Source organism: Bubalus bubalis, chromosome 15 (assembly GCF_019923935.1).
Source record: "Bubalus bubalis isolate 160015118507 breed Murrah chromosome 15, NDDB_SH_1, whole genome shotgun sequence".
Taxonomy (NCBI): domain Eukaryota; kingdom Metazoa; phylum Chordata; class Mammalia; order Artiodactyla; family Bovidae; genus Bubalus; species Bubalus bubalis.
Window position 1 is genome coordinate 66,758,539 of NC_059171.1, and position 20,866 is coordinate 66,779,404.

The following is a 20,866-nucleotide window of genomic DNA, read 5'->3' on the forward strand; positions in this document are numbered from 1 at the left end:
TGAACTAAGTTAAAAGGTGTTGGCAAGCAGAAATCCTAGAAACTTGTTTTAATGAAGATATAAAATTCTCACAATGAAACTGTGTAAATAAACTTCTCCAAAGTGCCATTAACAGATGCTGTTAAATAGACAATCTTTGATAGTATTCACTTGCCCTGTAGAGTTCTTTTCTATGCAACGTTAAGACCGTTATGTCTAAATGTTCATAAACTTGGGATCTGGGAAGCCCAACTGAACCAGATTTCTGCTAAACTTCTTCCCCTCAAAACTAATAAACATAATAGTGAATAAGATAAACATTATAAAGACAGAGCAATACAATAAGCCTATCATGTTTACGAGCATCTACTATGTTGAAGGGCTTCTCTGGTGGCTCAGATGGTAAAGAATCTGCCTGTTGTGCAGGAGATGAGGGTTCGATCCCTGGATCAGGAAGGTCCCCTGGAGAAGGGAATGACAGACAACCCACCCCAATATTCTTGCCTGGGAAATCCCATGAACAGAGGAGCCTGGCAGGCTACAGTCCATGGGGTTGCAAAGAGTCGGACAACACTGAGAGCCTAACACTTTTTTTTTTTTTTTTAAACACTATGTGAAAAGGCACTTTCACATATACCATTGACTAGCTGGATGCTCCTCAACTGCAGTGCTGGGCAAGAACTGTTCATCCCATTTTACAGATGAGGAAACTGAGTGGTTTCCCTTAGGTCTCACAACTGGTCACACTGGGTAAGAACCCTGCTCTCTAGACTCCCAGGCAGCCCCCTCACTGTTCTTTCACCATCTCATGCCTATTCCCCACCAATCAACCAGAAGTGATGCGAGGTAATGCAGCCACTCTGGGTCAGTGGAAAAACTGTCCTGTCTGATGAGATGGTTGCTTGATTGTTTTAAGAATTCAGAGCAGGAAAGGACTCAAAAACTACATATACACGCCTTAAATAATTTACTTTGACTTAAAACATTCATTCCTCAATCTTGTGATAAAGGGCAAAGGTCTTTCCTTTCGCGTATGGATCTGCTGAACGGAAGGTCTGTGATCTTTCTGGCAAAAAAACCACACCCTGCAATGTCTGATTTCAGGTTCCTTTAAGGAGAGCCATACTACTTGAAAAGAGAAGAATCCTTCTAGATTTTAACCACCACCACGCCCCCTCTTAATTTATACCAATGCAGCTCAACCACATCTAAAACACCAGGATTTTTTTTTTTTAATAAGTTGTTTTTCAAGTCTTTCCAAAACACACAATGGAGTTTTCAGAAAAACAAGTTCTCTTCACACTCAAGACTGTGTCTGTTAATATATGTCATTCAATGACATAATTACAAATAGCAAGAACTTTGGGGGATAAAGCACAACTAAGCAGGAAGCACAGAATTGGTCTGAAGGAGGCAGACATGGTCGGGCACAGAGAAGGGGCGATCACAACCCCACCGAGGGCCACAGGGAGGCACAGAAGGCAGCACCTCTGGCCAGCCGGCCCACGGGAGGCCAGTGAAGACAGGGTCTGTCACACGCACCTGTAAGCACCATGGGACAAACACTAGGCGATGCCATGAGAAAGCAGAACAGCACTAGAGCAGGAGGCATGATGAGACCCAACAAACACGGGTCCAAAGAACCACGACCTTAGCAAGTCCCAGGACCTCTCTGAGCCCCCTAACAAGTGGTCAAAAGTGTCTCTCTTGCAGCTGCTGCAAAAATTCAGTAAGAATAGATGGAAAGCATCCAGCCCCGGCCTTGGAACATAGAAATGCTCAATACACATGAGCTCTTTCTCTGCCTGTGTACTTTCCCCCCTCGGAGCCTGGCAACACGCTTCAAAGGGGAAAGCACTGCAGAGGGAGGGAGGGAGGGAGGGAGGGATGGACGGACAGATGGACAGATAGAAAGGACAGCCGGGTAGACAACTGGATTGGTGGCAGAACTTTAAAATCCCTTCGTTTTTGTAACTTCCTTGGCTCAAACGGTCCCAAGAAATGAATCAAGAAGCTACATCCTGAAGCAGAGTTTTCCCCACTGGAAGATGAGTTCTAATTTTATCAACAACATGGACACGGATAAAAGGAAGAGAGGCAAGCAGAAAAAAGTTCAGAAAGTATCAATCACGCATTCCATAAATTTACAAGGATATTTCCATGAAAGATTGCCCTATTTCATTCTGGTTATTCCCATAAATGTCATATTTTGGATATTATTTAAAATGATCTTAAAATTTATTTTTCTATTGTTTGCTGGAATATAGAAATTCAACTTGATTTTTGCATATTGATTTTGTATCTAGTAAACAGGTTAAATCTATTAATTTAAACAAATCATCTGCGCCTTCAAAAAGAAAATAAAAGAAAGTATCAGTTCCAGATGTTAAACAAAAGAACTGGCTCACTGGTGGACAGATCTTTTTTCCCTCTTCCTTCCAATTGTAGTTATTGAGAATGAGGATACATAGAATGCATGTGACTTTTTTCCAAAGGGCAGATTAAAGTACAGACAACTAAATTCAGTGAAAAGATAAATTATTCACCTTTCGTTGTCAATAAACAGCAAGTCTGAAACGGAAAGTAGTTCCAGAAGGACAACCATGTGGCTTGGTTTCAAGTATTTAACATTGCATAAAATGCACAGTTAACTGGAAGGATGCTTAAGCTCTGAAATGAAACAGGTGCGGAACACATACTTTCCGTGGTGGAAGTGATATGAATGAAAACACAGGCAGAAGGGAAAGCCCTGAGCTCAACACATCTCAAGTTGTTTTTTTTTTTTTAATGAATCAACCACTGCAAATAAGGCTTTCACAAACTCTGTAGACTTTTTTTAAACAAAAGTTCAAAGTGCTAATGAGACATACCCAAAACACCTTGGGAGGGGACACTACATTCTGGGGAGAAAAACATCTCAATTTTAAACAGTAGCCAAAGGCAGCTTACCCTTCTCCAACAGTTTCAGCTAATTCCCGTCTTCTTCCAACAACCCATGTGGGTCTCACTAAGCTTTAAAATAGCCAGTATTTTCTCAGCTAGTAACATACACATTAACCCACCCAATCTGGAAATATGAATCTCTTAAGGCAGCCTTACTTGTCTTCATTGTAACTTAAAGAAAATATGAAAACAGTCATCAGCCTCTGTTTCTCTAAGCCTCAGTGTACTCATCTGTGAAATGGGGATAGTAAAACCTATTCAGACAGCTCACCAACCATCCAGTAGGGAGGTATCTTGCTAAATCCTTCCAAAAGAAGCATCTGGCATTACAGAACAAAAGCCTTAAAAATGCTTGTGCCCTGACTCAGTAATTCAACCTTAGGACTCTAACCTAGGGAAATAAGATACGCAGAAAGATGCCCAGGAATGCTTGCTGTGGCATCATTTATAATACCAGATCCCTAGAAACAACAAAGATACAACTACAGCCAGGAAATGGCTACAGAAACAGTTGTATGTTCACATGTGTTAATGTTTCTGTGGCCCAGAATTATCACAATATATATAATTTAAAAATTAAAACCTGTGCCCCAAACTTAGAGACTTTATATGAAATATATATTTAAAATAGTATACATTCACACAGTTAAATTATACACATATGCATGTATATACGTATATCCATATTTATGGAAAATATTAGAAGTACAACAAAATATTATGTTAGGTATTTCCAGATGGGGAAATTACAGGTTATTTTTATACATCTGTACGAGGAAAACTGCTTCCTGTTTTTAAAATTCTGTACAAAGAATTTATTTTAAAAATCAAGAAGAACGTTACTAAGTTTGTGGGAGAGGGAAGGGGGGGCAATATAGGGGTAGAAAATTCAGAAGTACAAACTATTTACATAAGCCACAGGGGTACATTTATTGTATAACATGGCTATATAGGCAATATTTTATAATAACTATAAATAAAGTATAAGCTTAAAAAAAAGGTTTGTGAAGTGTGTGTGTGGGATGGAGAGAAAGTACTGAAAGAGAGATCCCACAGTGTATTTTCATGAAAACCAACTGGAAGGACACCATTAGTAGCTGATGCTCGAGCACACAGAAACAGGGCACAGAATATGATCCCCTGAGGCCCACAGTTTGAGCTATACTAAGCCTGGGGTCATTTCCTTGAAGACCTAGGCACATGGGCATCACCCCTTTCCACATATGCATCATCATTTGTGTGTGTGTGTGGGCGGGAGCTCCCAAACCACAAACCACATTGAAATGCATGAGTAGCACATTAATTCTGCAGTCTTTTGGTTTCCCTGGCAACCTTATCTCTGTCTTCTTTGATCTCAGCTACAGATGAAATCATCTTTGTCCTCCAAAGTCCCTGAGACCCACTGCCAGCACCAGAGTGGCCGACGGTGGCAGAACACTCACTCACTAAGAAGTTCTAATTAACAAATTTGTTCACAAATGGATACATTTGTTCATAACACAACGGATCATAAAGAGCAGAATCTTAATATATTCACCATTTGAGTTCCAAACTGTCTGATTTTCCCATATTACCAAAATTTAATTTTAGCATCAATAAACATAATTAATCTTTTTCATAAGGGGAAGGAAAAAGGAAATTACACTTAAGTCTCCAACTTTGTTAAACAGTACTGATGTCTAAACATTTACCTACCGTCTCCACCTGGTGTCAATTGAGCAGCCAGTGAGGTGTTTCCCAGAACTAATTTTAACAAGTGAAAGTCAAAATGAGGAAAACAAAAACCTGCCTTGCTGTGAGAATGGCTTTGACATCTGAACACTATGGGCAGAAACTTATGGAGCGACCACGAGATAATTTCAAAGAGGGGGATGAGGAAACTGAAGTCATCCATTTATGACCTGGTAACTGTCCGACTCTTTACGACCCCATGGGCTGTAGCCTACCAGGGTCCTCTGTCCATGGGATTTTCCAGGCAATAGTACTGGAGTGGATTGCCATTTCCTTCTCCAGGGGATCTTCCCAACCCAGGGATCGAACCCAGGTCTCCCACATTGTAGGCAGACGCTTTACCGTCTGAGCCACCAGGGAAGTCCAACTATTAATATATAAAAGGACTTAAAATGTTTTGTGGAAATGTGTCTGCTCCTTGAGTCATTTTTGAGGATGGCTCTGGCTAGATAAGCTGGATAAAGTTAGGCATGTCATGCCCAGTCATTTAACCATAAGCATCTAGTGGGGGTTGACCATTAGTCTGGCAGTGTGATAAGTACTGGGGACCCAAAAGTCAAAAAAATTCACCTGACTCAGAGACCCTCTCACATTAGTCAAAATATGTCTTTCCATGAACATAACAAAACAGGGGCTCCCATACACACAAGGTGGCTGGTGGAATTCTTCTTCCCCACAAAAACCCCAGATAGTTATCTGAGAGCAACTACAATAACATGCATCCACTGTGAAATCTCAAGTGGAAAGCATACCCCTTTACCAGATTGTTTTGTTTTGTTTTTTAACTATTTTCCCCAAATCTCATTTTCTCTGTTACAGCTCAGCATGACTTCTAATTTCAAGCCTAAGCCTTTGACTTCAACTCCTTATCATGAGTGCCCAGAAAGCAATAACGACCACATGCATCTTACTATTCTGAGCGCTTGTAAGCTTTCAATGGAAACAGTTGTCCATGTTCCCACACAGACAAAACCCCAGCTTCCTTCTCCCTCAGCCCAGGTGGTAACACAATGACCTTTGCTCTTTTGGGTCGGAAAGGTCAATGAACCTCACTTGATTTGAAAGAGACTGTGGTACCACCAGGAGCTGCTAAGGCAGCTAAAGGCAAATGAATCCCAATCAAACCAGCTATATGTCTCCCCCTCTCCAGGGTTAACTTAGAAAAAGTAATGTTAAGTACTTTAAATACACTTAATGGACAGTGGACGTTTTTTAAAATTACATTTAATTCATTTTTTAAAGGCAGTCTTGGGATATCTTGTTTCAGCTCCTTCAGGAAACCAGGAATTCATTTTCTCCTGTATTTTCTTTCCTTCCTCCCAAGGTAATATTACCAAGGCTGACCTCACAAGCTTTAGTCCTTTAACCTAATGGATGGGTCATCTCATCTTTAGTCAATTACATATTAAACAGTTTATGACCTGGAAAATGCATACTAAATATAGCTGTCATCTAATCAGCATTTCTTTGTAAATAAATGGAATAAATAAACCGATACTAGAAAAATTTTTGAAGCTTCTAAACATATTTTCCTGGATCACAAAGAATAACTAAATACTGGAGTTTTTCAAATTATCTTTAGATAAGACATCTCTTACACATCCACTGATTTTTAAAAGCAAGTTAAATCCATACTTTGATAATTCAGACAACCTGAAAGAAATCCAACGGCAAGATTCCTCAAAACTTAAACTACTACTGAGAAAAATGGTATGCAGTATTTGGATGCCACAGAAATAAGATTTTCCAAATGCTCTAAAAGACTAAATGCCCCTGAGTTTTAAACCTTTCAGACTGAAAAGAACTATTAGACAGCTATTACCCAGTACCTTAAAGGAAATTTTCACTTATTTTCACTAAATAAACATGTTATATTACCTACTGGATGATAGTTAATAGCTATCTACATGGTTAAAAATAATCTGCTGCATTTCACAGACCTTTTTAAAATAAAAGAACTTTACCTACATCTTCAAGAACTACCTCAAACTACAAATTCATACTATTTATGTATGTGTTATGTAATTTGTTTGGATACAGCCAAGATTCTGGGACCTTTGTGTAACAATTTGCTTTGGGCTTTTATTAGACATCAAAGTTTCATGTTTACCAGTTTTTATCTTTAATAAAGTGAGCTCTAATAAGCAAAAATGCGTCGGTGTGTGTGCCTTTTGAAGTGTTCCCATTCCTTCTACCCTCATTATCATGTTTTTAACTAATTTCAAAAGTACTACGAAATAATTTTTCACTTATTCCTAGTGTTGTAGCTGGTCAGTGGTAGAAAGTAGGACAATTCCAGTTTTTTGAAATATAACTATGTGGTCACATCTCTGATAACAGAACCCAGGATCAAGGCTAAGGTCATGGGCATGGAAATCTAGAACTTCTCTGCCTAAAACCAGAGGATAAATGTGAGCTCCTGGAGTCACTCACAGGTCTCTGGTGTGACCCAATCCATCCCAGATGATGGGACATGACTCCAGAGACCTCTATCTTGGAAATAATTGTCTCCAACTCACCTTACGTTTCAAGAACAGGAAGGCAACCAGGTGGGTTACAGGACCGAAGCACATTTCTTCCTTCAGGGCTAGAATCCTATTTAAGGTAGGCATGGACCATCAGGTTCTTTATTAACATCTGAAATCAGGAGGGAGCAAGACTCACCCCATCCCAGCATCTCAAAGCCTCTTACAAACAGAGGAAAACACTGAGGATAAAAGAACGCAGAGGAGTTCCCAGAGCCGCTTCAGAGATGCTGCGCTGCTGCGTGGGGGTCGGGGAGAGATCCAGGCGAGAGGGTTTTGTTGTTGACACTGTTTAGTTTACGGTTTTGTTTGTTTTTAAGTATTTCAGAGCACCCACCATGGGCTCATTAGGTCACCTTGACAGTGACTTTCTGCCATTTTAGCAGTCGAGCCACGCCACGAAAAATTGCTTAAAAAACCCGATACATGCCAAGCAGCACCAGAGACTGCACAGCCTCCCTGGACACTCACCTCGTCCTCCTCCTTGAGCTCCTCAGGCCCACAAAAGCAGCTCACTGAGCTCCTCAGCCAGGTGAGGAGACTAGCACCCATACGCATGCATCCATTTTCAGATAATATGTTAACTCGGAAACGTCTGGGACCCTGGCACCAAAGCTGGTGGGAAGCTCAGTGGTATTTCCAAAAGAGGTCCAGCAGCCACCCAACACCCTGGTGTCAGATTCAGGAGGCAGGAAGCAGAAGCCACCCTCCGCCCAAACTGCAGGTACGCCCAGAAATATTTCAATGCAAAGTCAGTGAGATTAAGTGAGACTCCAAGGCTGCAGGGCCTACCACGAAACAGATGTGAAAAAGCTGTGAATACACCAAGATGAAAAATGCCTAATTTATCCAACACCCATGGGTTCCATGTCTGCATTCGCCAAGCCGTGGGGTGCATACAGCCAGCCCTCACACAGCTTCTACAATATCCAGACTCTGTGAGAAGCCCCCCAAGTAAGAACGGATCATGATTTAATTACCTCCAAAAAAAATGACCCTTTCTGTCTTTGGTGAGCTCATCTGTTGTCCTTCTTCCAAAACAGTCAGGAAACAATAGTCCTAATAATAATAGCTATTTCCATTTAGACAAAACCTTAAGTCAAGAGTTGGTAGATCACACCCCACAGGCCAAATCTGGCCCACTGCCTGTTTTAGTTAAATAAAGTTTTATTGAAACAGAGCCAGGCCCACCCAATTACCTATTTCCTTTGGCTGCTTTCACTCAACAATGGCAGAGTTGAGCAGCTGTGACAGAGACGCTCTCAAAGTCTGAACTATTTACCCTGCAGCCTTTACAGAAAAAGTCTCCCATAACTGGCACAAAGCATTTAAACCTCTAGGATATACATATCATTATCAGCAGGAAGCAGCCCTCACCTAAACAATGCTCTCGTGTGGACAGAGGGCTGGGGGCCCTGCTTCTCACCAGCTTTTGAGACCACATGATGCTGGCAGGCTGCAGTTCCTCTGTCTATACAATTAGGGCTGCGATACCGGCTTTACAAGGCTGTTGTGAGGCTCAGAGATGAAGGCATATATAAAAAGCCCCTACAACCAGGCCTGGTTCTTCAACGTGCTCCATCCATACTAATGACCCACACCAGGGCTCCCGGGGTAAGAATTTAGTGCTAAACGTGAATCACCGAGAGCAACTCACTTCTATGAGTCACAAAGGCGCTTCTCACCGTGATCTCGAAAGGATCACGGACTCAGAGCACTATAATCCAGGGAAAGGGTGCAATGCTCTTTGCTGAGTCACAGAAAGTTAAAGGCTCTGGATTCTGTTCTTGTGTTTGAAGGAAAATACTGTGAACTGTTTGAGGGTGGACTCCTTCAATACAAAATGGAAGGCCACCCTCTGGATCCAAGACTTAGCCAGCAGCCCAGAGTCCATCCTCAAACACTGCGTGTGTAACTTAATTTACAGGCAGCAAGTGGAAGAGCGGATACCCAGAGGGTGACCAAAGCACCCTGCAGGCCAGCCAGAGAGGCAAGGAGGCGGCATTTTAAAGGACTGTGAAATCAATCTCCTGTTGCTTCATGCTGAGGGGTGTGACTCTGGCCGGAGCACACAGCAACAACAGGGAACCAGACCATCAGGAATACGGGGCCAGCTGGGTGCCCGACATGACCACATCACGACCACATCCCTGGAGCATCTCCTCCACCCTCTCTCCTGCCCTCCCGTTTCCACTCCATCTTCTCTGATGTTTGCAAACCAAAGCCATGCACACACACAGCCTTCAACCACCTGAGACTGCCTCCAAACGCTAATATGACACAGGGCAACGGAGGCTACAAAACACATCTCATGAGGTAGGGAGGGCAGGGTTTAGGTACCAGTTTTAGAGTTGGGGAAACTGAGGCTCAGAAATTCAGTATGACCTGGCAGCAAAATCTCATCTATCAGACTCTTTCACCACTCCATATCCATCTCTAGGCCCAGCAAGACATTGATAGTTAACACAGGTGCCCAGTTCATTGCTTAGGACCTAGATTCAAACTCCAGCTTTTCCATCTACTAGCCTTTGACTTTGGGCATGTCAATTTACTTATCTCTGCCCAAGTTCATTCTTCTGTGAAATGGAAATAACATTAATCTAGCACACAGGGTCACCATAAGGCCTAAGTGAATTAATACACCAAGACTGCCCAGGACAGCACTTGCCACTAAGTACAAGTCCATTAAATGCTGGCCACTGTTATCTGCTGAATCGAATCTATCCGACTTAAACCCAAATCTTTGGACAAGTTCTGCCTTCTCATTCACAAATCATTCCCCAAACACACCTATGGCAACTTTAAAAATAGGGGACTTGCCTGGAGGTCCAGTGGTTAAGACATCACCTTTCAAAAGCAGGGGCTGTGGGTTCAATCCCTGGTCGGGGAGCTACGATCCCACAGGCTTTGGGGCCAAAAAAACAAAATATAAACCAGTAGCAATACTTGTAATAAATTCAATAAAGACTTTAAAATGGTTCCCATCAAAAAACTTTTTTAAAAAATTAAAAATATAAAATTATGAATTAAGAAAGGCCAGCTCTCAGGTGGTATAAAAGCACCAGGAAACAGGGGCCGAAGGACATCTGGCTTAAGCTGATAACATGCCACAGAGCAAACTGATAGCACCCATAGGTCATGCATGTGAGTCTAAAACGAGAACTTGAGCGTGGCACGCCCGCTTGACGAGCCTTTGTCACGCACGCACATGGCATGCTCACAGAAGCAATACCGAACGGCTCTGCCTGCTTTGAGCTACTAAACACGGTCCTCGCTGGCATTTTTTGGCCAGACGTGACTACAGTTGGGAACACGTCACATTAAAAGCATGTCTCTAGGGTTCTGCCCTCTAAATAAAGGCCCCTGACGATTCCTGACTGCAGAAGGGCTCATTTCTGAAACCACAGGCCAGATAAAGAACAATGTGAAAACCTTCAGAAGCAAAGCTGTCATTTTCAGCTGTTCTGGGACCCAAGTCCCCACTGGGTGGCACAGTCCCCACCGAAAGCCAACAGGAAAAACCCCTCACTCAGGAAGAACTTGCTACATCACCGAGGGGCAAGGGGACAGGAAAATCACTGGGCTTGGGTCACCCTGATCCCCAGATTAGGAGACCAGTGATGCCCTATTTCTGGCTTTCAGCTTTCTCATCTCCAAGCTGCTGCACGTGCCATCCTAGAGGGACAGCTTCTTTTGTGCTCCTCCCAGACCCTCCTTCCTCCTCGGGGGCAGAGGGTGGGCCCTGCCTTATCCGTCAGGGGAAGCCCCATGCAGCTTCCTTTTCCCTGAAGAATCTTCACTCCCCAACTTCAAAACTCATCTAACCGCCAACTGCCTCTGAAGCCCTTTCCTGCATATTCCACCCATTTCAACCACCCCTGGGGGTTCCTTCTCATCTTCCCTCCCCTTCTGTTTACCCAGTCATAAACTCTTTAATAACTGGATGAGACCCAGAGAATACCCATTCTAATTTCCTACCCACATTTTCAAATTTCTAGTGACCACATTAACATAAAGAGATGGGAAAAAAATAATTTTAATATATTTTATGTAACCTAATATATCTACAATATTGTCATTTCACTATGAAACCAACATACAAATTATTAAAGAGCTATTTTAATTCTTTTTATTTCCCATAAGTCTTTGAAATCCAATGTGTGATTTCCACTGGAAAGTACATCTCCATCAAGACTAGTCACATTTCCAAGTGCTCAACAGCCAGACGTGGCCAGTGGCTACAGTATGGGACAAGGCAGTTCTACACCATGGTCTGTTGGCATTCCTACACGCACAAGGGCTTCCCTGGTGGCTCAGACGGTAAAGAATCTGCCTGCTACATGGGAGATCTGGGTTCGATCCCTGGGTTGGGAAGATCCCCTGGAGAAGGGCACAGCAACCCACCCAAGTATTCTTGCCTGGAGAATCCCATGGACAGAGGAGCCCGGCGGGCTGTAGTCCATGGGGTCGCAAAGAGTCAGACATTACTGAAGCGACCTAACACTCAAGCACATCTGTAGTCTACACATAATTTAAGACCAAAACTGTTTTAGAAGGCAGCACAGCTCTGCTTCCTCCAAATAAGCCCTGACTTTCTGAGATGTAGGAAATTCAAGTTTCACCAATTCAGTCCAATGTTCCCCTTCCCGCCCTTAACTAGAATATGAGGACTAGCATAAAGGGAAAAAAAAAGGAAAGATAATTACATGCACAACAAGCATTCCTCTTAAAAGTACAAAACAAGCAGTATTTCTCTTGTCTAGGGGCCTTTAAGACACACCCAGTTCCTCCTTCCACCGCCAATGGAAACAGTGAGACAGTGAACCTTTGTATCTTTCAAAAATGGAGAGGAAGCTATAATATCTGTCATCAAAAGTGTTTCCAAACATCGACCCCATGGGTTCTGCTTTAATGAATAACCACCTAAAACATCCTGAAGTTCTGCCCTTGTGGGAAATACCTGTGAGGAGTTAACCTCTGCAATCTTATTCACACCACAGCTTGACCACAATGAATTCTCTGCCTCATTTGGACCACCTGTATTCCAAGCTATCTGTCCCTTTGGGGGCAACATTCAAAAGGGAGTGACTGGGGACTTCCCTTACAGTCCAGTCATTCGGACTCTGTGCTTCCACTGCAGGTGCTGCTGCTGCTGCTAAGTCGCTTCACTCGTGTCCGACTCTGTGCAACCCCACAGACGGCAGCCCACCAGGCTCCTCTGTCCCTGGGACTCTCCAGGCAAGAACACTGGAGTGGGTTGCCATTTCCTTCCCCAGTGCATGAAAGTGTAAAGTGAAAGTGAAGTCGCTCAGTCATGTCTGACTCTTCCCAACCCCATGGACTGCAGCCCACCAGGCTCCTCTGTCCATGGGATTTACCAGGCAAGAGTACTGGAGTCGGGTGCCACTGCCTTCTGCAGGAGACATGGGGTCAATTCCTAGTCAGGGAGCTAAGATCCTGCAAGCCACATGGCACGGCAAAAGAAGTGACTGATTTAAAGCCAAGACATATTCAGTTCTGTGCCCAGACATGAGGGCTGGCCTTTATTTGGAATGCCCAGATGGGGCACAAGCACAAGGCAGATGTGAGTGGGGGAGGACATGGGTAGGGATTCAGAGAGGTGGACCTGACAGGAAATCCAGACTGGTTCCCCATGCCAAGAAGGAGGGAAAAACTGGGGCTGGGGCTTCTAACACAGCAGTCCTCTGTGCAGTGACAACTGAGGGCAGTACAGAAAGGCTTTGGCTCAAAGTTATGCCAAGTATACTGTGTGGCTTAGTCCACCACCTTGAAACAAAATGGCTAGCTAATAACCTTCCACAAGCTTTGTGTTTTATAAGTTTTTATTTTTTTTTATTTTTATTATTTTTTATAATTATATAATTTATATATTTTATATATATATATAAATTATATATATATATAATTTATAATTACTTTATTATAAGTTTTTATTCATTACAACTATGTAGGTAGAACATCAGGGAAGAGAGATATGTGCTTTTTTTTATTTTATTGGAGTACAGTTGATTTCTAATGTTGTGTTAATTTCAGGTGTGACTCAGCAAAGTGATTCTGTTATATATATACACGTATATTCACTCTTTTTCAAATTCTTTGCCCATCTAGATTATTACAGAATACTGAATAGAGTTTCGTGTGCTATACACTAGGTCCTTGTTGACTGTCTATTATATATATAGTAGTGTGTGGATGCTAATCCCAAACTCTCATTTTATTCCCCATCCCAACCACATCTCCCCTTTGGTAACCATAGGTTTGTTTTCAAAATCTGTGAGTCTGTAAATAAGTTCATTTGTATCAGTTTTTAAAATTAGGTTCTAAATATGAGTAATATATATGACATTTGCCTTTCTTTGTCTGACTTACTTTACTTGGTATGATAATCTTTAGGTCTACCCATGATACACGCTATCTTTAAAAAAGTACAGAACAGGCCTTCATAACATTACTATGCATAAAATACTCCTTTTCCTCGTAGGACTCACAACACGTATGAGTTTCTGTGACAATGACGGGGAAATTCTACAGTCCACAGAACCACTAGAAGAGTTGCTAAGTTGTGTGTGACTCTCCATAACCCCATGGACTGCAGCACGCCAGGCTTCCCTGGCCTTCCCTATCTCCCTGAGTTTGCTCAAACTCATGTCCATTGAGTCAGAGATGCCATGCAACCATTTCATCCTCTGTCGCCCCCTTCTCCTCTTGCCCTCAATCTTTCCCAGCATCAGAGTCTATTCCAATGAGTAGGCTCTTCACTACTCTGGAAGAATGGTGAAAACTTTAAAAAATCTTAACTCACTGATTCCCCGAGTACCCACTGGGAGGCAGATGGAGGCTTTGGCTACAAAAAAAAAAAAAAAGGCCTCTTTCCTATCACAGATTCAGGCAAAGCAGCCACGTCTCAGGTTATTTACATTCCAGAGCTCCCAGTGCTGGGCGGATGCTTCTGGAAATATCTTACCACTCCCCCACATGAGGGTAATGAGGTATATCAGCATCACTAACTGGCCAGCTAATCGCAGGCTCAACTCCAAAGAAAGAAAGGACAGTCCTAAGGCATTCCTGAGGACAGTTGCCAACAAGACCCTGAGGAAGAGAATCTTGGCCAGATGAATTATTAACATATTTTTAAGCATTTGACCCTCTTCTCCCATCCAGTCTTCATTTAAAAGAAATGCATCGTTAGCAAAGGTTCACTGTCTTGAGAAGCATAACAGAAGCAAAAGTTCCCACCTAGCCCTCAGTCTCTGCCATTTTCCGTGGTGATAACAGCGTCTGTAAATGCAAGGCACATTTATAAATTATATAGCAGAGATCAGGAGAAAAGGATAAATCAAAATTATGAAGAGTTTTAAGAAAAGCAAGAGTTTTATTAAGTATAAACATTCAAAGGTTCACACTAAACCACATGAAGCGTATTCTTATGCCAACACCACCAAGAACCTTCACCCTAAACCCAGCTCAGTCACTACTAACAAGGTAACTGAACCAGCGGGGAGTCTATCTAGGTCTCAGAGGCTGTCCTAACAGAGAGAGGTCATAATTCATACAATTACTCTGCGAGGAGCAACATGTGACCCACCTATTCACAAACCTGATGACCAACATGAACAGCCTTTACGGTTCACTTAATGTCTCATCAAAGAAGAAGTATCTTCTGCTCGTTCTAGAAAAGAACAAGCTGAGGCTCAAATAACAGGCACAACTCATTTTACTGTGCTTTGCTATAGTGCACTTCACAGATATTGCTTTATACACACACACACACGCTGAAGGTTTATAGCAACTTTGCATTAAGTCTACCATTTTTTGAGCAAGGTGCCATTTTTCCAACAAAAAACTGCTCACTTTGTGCCTCTATCTCCTATTTTGGTTAATTCTCACAGTATTTCAAACTTCTTCATTATTATATTGGTTAGGGTAATCTGTGGTCAATGATTTTTGATGTTACTATTGCAAAAAGATGAATCATGAATGATCAGAGATGAATTCCACCATCTGCCATAAAAATGATTTTTCTGCCTGTTCAGAACAGCTACTTCTGACATTGTTGGTGTTATTTAGTAGCTAAGTCATGTCTGACTCTTTGCAAACCTATGGACTGTAGCCTGCCAGGCTCCTCTGTCCCTGGGATTTCCCAGGCAAGAATACTAGAATGAGTTGCCATTTTCTTCTCCAGGGGATCTTCCTGACCCAGGGATCGAATCCATGTCTCCTGCATTGGTGGGCGGATTCTCTACCACTGAGCCACTAGGGAAGCCCACTTCTGATATTAGGGCAACTTTAAATAAATAATAGCCAAATGGTATCAATTACCACACTGATTTAAAGTTCAGATTCTGTATAGCTAAGAGTAATCATTTATTAAAATTTCCCCATTAGTCTTAATCCATTTCAGTAACTTGAATCTCAGGAATGATCATAGATATGGCAGGCCTTTATTTTATAATATCAGGAAAGTTTCCCTTTAAATAAAGCAAAATGCTTGGATCACAACACATGGATCACCACTCTAGGCTTATTCCAGAAAAGCTACCTAAAAATCACACGGAGCTACTCAGCTCATTTCTCAGGAGATTAAGGCTGAGAATTATGATTTGACTTCAGAAAAAAACAGCCAACACACTTAAATCATACTGTTCCCACTGATTAAATTATGAAGTCCGCAGAAATCCTTGGGAGGAAAGAGACCAAGCACAATTGTCACAGGATCCAAAGAGATCACATAAAAGTATCTGGTCATCACCCAGAGCCTCTCCCTAAGCACACTGATGGGATAACACTGGGACCATTCTCCTCCCTCCTGGGTGCCCTCCCTGCCCTGTTACAGATGCCCCTCCCAGCCTCAGATCCCATTTCCCCAGGGCTCGTTTCCCAGGAGTATGTCCATCTAGACCAAGTCCCTGAAGGAGAGGACTGTCACTCACACATCTAATCAGCAGCATCAAGCACCGTGCCTGGCACACTGCTCGCACTCAAATGCCTGCTGAGTGGATGAGAGGTGGGTAGATGGATGAGTAGAGAACCCACTCAATCTAGCCTGAAAAATGAACAAAATGTTCAGAAGAAACAGGATGAACTAAAAGTACCTTGAAGACATTAGAGAAAGGAATGGGTATTTATATAAGGAACAGTTAAATCAACTTCAAGCAGTGAGAGCTTTCCTGAACATAGAATTAAATGAGAGTCCAAATAAAAATCACTACGTATGCAGAAATAAATTCACATATACACCACTAGAAGGAATAATGCCTCCTCCTGACTCTGTGTCTGTTAAAACCAGACCTTGTGACCAAGGAATTGAAACAACAAAAGCCACAGAAAATTAGAGACAGTGTCTATTTCCACAGACTCGAAGGCTCTGTCTGCCTCGCTGTCCCCTCTCAAATGTGGCAGGTGGGACGGTCATTCTAACCAGGCAGACCTCAAAACCACACAACTATCCCGATGCCATCCTGTACTTCAAGACAGTCTACCCATGGACATTTTCAGAACTTTGAAAAATCCTACTCTTCTCTGGGCTCAGCTATGGAGGATGAAAAGGCACCAGGAAGCCCTGAGTTAGGTTTCAAAATAGCACAACCATTTGAGAGATTTAGAGTCGACTGGGCCAATGGAAACACGAGCCTCAAACAGGAGCATTTAAACCCAAAAAGTCAACAGCGGAGGGGAGGGGGCAAGGAACCAACGACACAAGTTTATAATTAGAAGGCATATTTTGGTATTTATAAAGAAGCACACACACACATATCCTTGAACGGGGGAGGCAAGATCAAGGCAATAAATCAGCAAATCCCCCACAACGGCAGGGATCACTGCCCTGCTCCTCCAAAAGAAAGGCATTTCCTGGGTCAGAGCTTAACTGGCTCCCACACGCCTGGGCTGAGATGCCTCCGCTACTGGCCAAAAACGAGGCCAAGCCTTTGTGTGGGGATCCATGCAGTCCCGACACTTCTGTGAAGCGAGTTCTCCGTGCATATGGCACCAGTGGTCCTGAAATTCTGAATGTGGTACAACCTCGTGCTAGCTCAGCCCTGGAAGCCCCCACACTCTTCCATGCCTCCCTTCCTCCTGGGTCCACCCCCTCCCCCCAGAAATCCTGGGTCTCCCCCCTGGGAAGGGGCTTCCTTCCATGTCGTCCTCCCCGGGGCGGGGGGGGGGGGGGGGGCGGCGGGGGCAAAAGGATGAGGGATCGACACCCTAGAGGCACCGCTGAACTCATGCACACACAATTAATTTGGATCACAGTCTAGCCTCTGAAAAGTTTCACCTCTCAGCCCTGAGGCCATTTTCAATCTACAGAGAAAATGGGAGACAAGGAGGCACCCCATCTGTGAACAGGAAAAACCAGAGCCAGCCACCAAACAAGATGCCAGAAGGCAGGAGGATGAGCTTGGTCTTTAGAACACTCATCACTCAGAACCTTCACCCTCCGAGGAAAGAGAGCTTCCGTAAGAAAAACTCACTAACCCACCTATGTTTTTAAAAACACAGCTGACTGCTTTTTCCAAAACCAAAGGGGAACAGTGCAAAATAAAAAGGCTGGGACACTATCACCCATAAAACCTACCACCCAGAAACAACTCGAAAATTAGATGTGTCAGTTTATTTCCCCCAGGTTTTTTTGTTGTTGTTGTTCTGTAAACAGATGGATATTTGCAAACAGTTTCTGCCTGCACAAGCTAGTTATTACAGTATCTAGACAAAGGGCAAGCTTCATGATCCCCAGTTCTCACCAAAGTGCTCGTTCTTAGAAACAGAAGCCACGATTGTCTCAGGCTAGTTCAAAAAGAACCATGCAGTTGGGAATATGCATGTGACCATCACATAGGAAATGGTTAGGTAGTGGGATCCTAGCAAAGCCACTGGGGCAGAGACATTGCTGAGCGAGAACACAAACCAGAGCCTCTCCTGGCCAAGTAACGAGTGCAAGGTGCAAGCCTTCCTTCCTGGCCCAGCCTCGCCCTTCACAGACGGAGCTGGGGGTCGTGGCAGGGCACCTGGGCATCAGCACAGACACACGAAGGATTCTCTATTCATTGAAACCACCAAAGATGTTTTAGTGATAAGCCTGTTCACAGTTTGCACAACACACATTCAGAACCTGTTACACCTTTTTTGGCAAGTGTCAGTTTGCACGTACGCCTCCCAGCTTAGACTAAGCAATCCCTAAGGTTTGGGGCTGTGTTTCATTCATCTTTGCATCCTCTGTGTCTAGTTGGTGCTCAGGAAATGTTTGCCGAGTACATGGGCAAACCCATGAATACAAGGAGTGAGTGGAAGGGGTAAGCCATGAAACTTCGGTTTCCTTTTACATTAAAGAGAAAGGCGCAGGCTCCATTCCAGTCTTGTCTGCAGGTTCTATTCTTTAGTCTCAATGGGAAGGTCAGGGTTGCAGTTTTAGATCTATTTATCCTGTTTGCTAACACTGACAGTATTCCGGGGGTCCCTTCTGGGTGAGTTGGGTTCCAGGTTCATGGTGGGGAAGGGATAACCTCAATGCTGTTGCTACTGGGTATCTTTTCTATGGCACCTGGGAAGAAAATCAGGATCCAGTGATGCCTAAGAAGGAACAGAAGCTGGTCTCCACACTTTCTAGGATCTAACACAAAAAGGGACCCCCCCAGGGGGGCGATTCTAGGAGGATCAACACCAGTGGTGCTCAGCACTGTATTCCGGGGTCAACCCCACAGCAAGTGCTCATAAACACTTCTGAGTGAAAGATAAAAGGTGCAGGGGACCCCAAGATACACGAACTCCACCTCTGCCCCGAGGAAGCTTTCCCATCTAAGGCAACAGATCTTGATCTAGGCATCCATCACAATTACCCGGAGATGGCGAGCCTTCCCAAAACACTCAGGAGCCACGCTCTCCCCTGGACCTCCCGAACCGCCTCTGAAGAAGGGGTCTGGCAAGTTTTCAAAGAGCTACCCAAGTGATTCTGACACATGGTTAAGAACCTCTGCTCCACAGAGTGAAACTCAAGCTATTATTATTTTTATAAATATTGGAGGGCAGGTACGGGGAGGCGCAGGTTAATTTTTTTTTTTTTTTTTCCATTTGTAAGGACCAACATCTCCCTTCCTGCCTTCAGCTTTTCTAAACCTGACAAGTACCTGCCACGATATAGAACACGTAGAGCTCAAGGGCATCTCCCCAAGGGTCCAAGTGATGGAGCTGTGATCCTGAGCCATTTCAGACCCCAGAGGCAGCAGCCCTCTTTAGCCACATGAAGACAGTGGATGTCAGAGCCCCTACCCGACATGCCTTCTGGGGCCGCTGTGGCAGGAGCGGACCACCTGGTCTTCAGGACACAGGCTGTCGGTGCTGACCTGCACCCCGAGGTCTGCGAGCACATCTCCTCCACCCACAGCCCCAGACTCCCTCTGGGGAGTTAGCAGCACTCTAACTGCGCTTGCAGTTCTTCTCAAGTCACTCACTTGCTCAAACCTCCCAACAACGCACGTCTACTGAGCAAGTCATAGCCTCAGGTGCCCTCTGCTTCTAGAAGCCTCGCCCAAGAGAAGCCAAGGACACTCGTCCCTGGAGTGAAGAAAACCCTAGCAACTGCTGCTTGCTGGCAGGTCCAGAGCCCCCTCCTCCCAAAGCCTCTGAGAGCAGGACTGGGGACTCAGGCGGCCAGTGGGAGCCTGAGCTCCTATGGGCACGACTGGCCCCGAACCATCCACTGGCCCGAGTTGTGACTCCGTCAAGGTCAAGAGTAGGGCTGTCTCGACCTCCCCTGCCCCCATGCTCCTTAACGCAGTGGACTCTGTGCGTTCGTTTCCTTTTCTCGGCAGGGCCCATGTGGCCCCCCGTTCATCCACATTCAAGAGCTGCCTTCCTCCTCCTCCTCCGACCCTCAGAGTATCACCTTTGCTCTCTTGCTCTGCCCAGTGCTGTTTCGTAAAGGACCTACTATGTATAAAGCACAGGAGATGGAAAGATAAATGAGATGCAGCCCCATTCTCCAAGGGCAAAGACAGAAAACAGAAAAGTATGGTAGAAAAACAGGACAAAAGAGATAAGCCAGGGAACCGGGGCTGAGAGAGGATCAGAGGGTGCCCAGTCTGGGTCCAAACCTAAGGACGAGTTGCTGACGGCCGAGTGGTGTTTGCAGAGCAGGAGCAAAACACAGAGGGAATCCTGTTGGTCTGTGGGAAGAAATCAGACACCTGAGTGTGACCTGTACGTGCGGTGGAGATGGCAGACGGGCTAGCACTATAGGGCCACCCTCTCTTGAATCCCCCAGGTGCCACCCACGCTTTTGCTAGGCTTTTCCCAGGCGTGGTTTCATGCCATAGAGCCGCAGACCTTATTTCGATCTGTCATCACGGGGCAACCAAGTTTACAGCTCTAATTAAAGTCGCCTGAGACCCGGGCGTGGCCCTTTCCTCCCAGCAAGGCCTGTCACTACATAAAGGCTTCTCGACCACAAGGGCCAGAGTCCAGGTTCTCCACGCAGCTTCCCACTGGCCTGTAATCTGGGAGCACCCAGGCACTCTAGCCTGCAGCCGACCATTTATGGTTACAAAACGTCTCTCTAATGGTTGGGAGTGTGGAGATCAGAGTGCAGGGCTAAGGAGAGATTAGAGGCCAGGCTCTGCAATTGAGCCCTTTGCCCCTCTCGGGCTTGGGAGAGGTCGATGGCCCCTGGGTTGCAG

The 20,866-nt window shown here is 44.3% G+C and overlaps 1 protein-coding gene across 9 annotated transcripts in view; it reads right to left on the reverse strand.

Moving 5' to 3' along the window:
- The window catches only part of MTSS1 (MTSS I-BAR domain containing 1), a 162,509-nt gene that overhangs the window by 77,741 nt on the left and 63,902 nt on the right, over positions 1–20,866 (reverse strand). The window contains exon 1 of one of the 9 annotated variants that reach the window (XM_044928817.2): positions 8,159–9,988. The exons of 6 other annotated variants lie outside the window; for them this stretch is intronic. In XM_044928817.2, coding sequence (XP_044784752.1) covers positions 8,159–8,198 — 40 coding nt within the window. In that variant the 5' untranslated portion in view covers positions 8,199–9,988. Of the gene's footprint in view, positions 1–4,617; positions 4,867–7,172; positions 7,241–8,158; positions 9,989–20,866 lie in introns of those variants that run through there. 2 more of the 9 variants (XM_044928818.2, XM_044928814.2) reach the window with 2 other exon arrangements.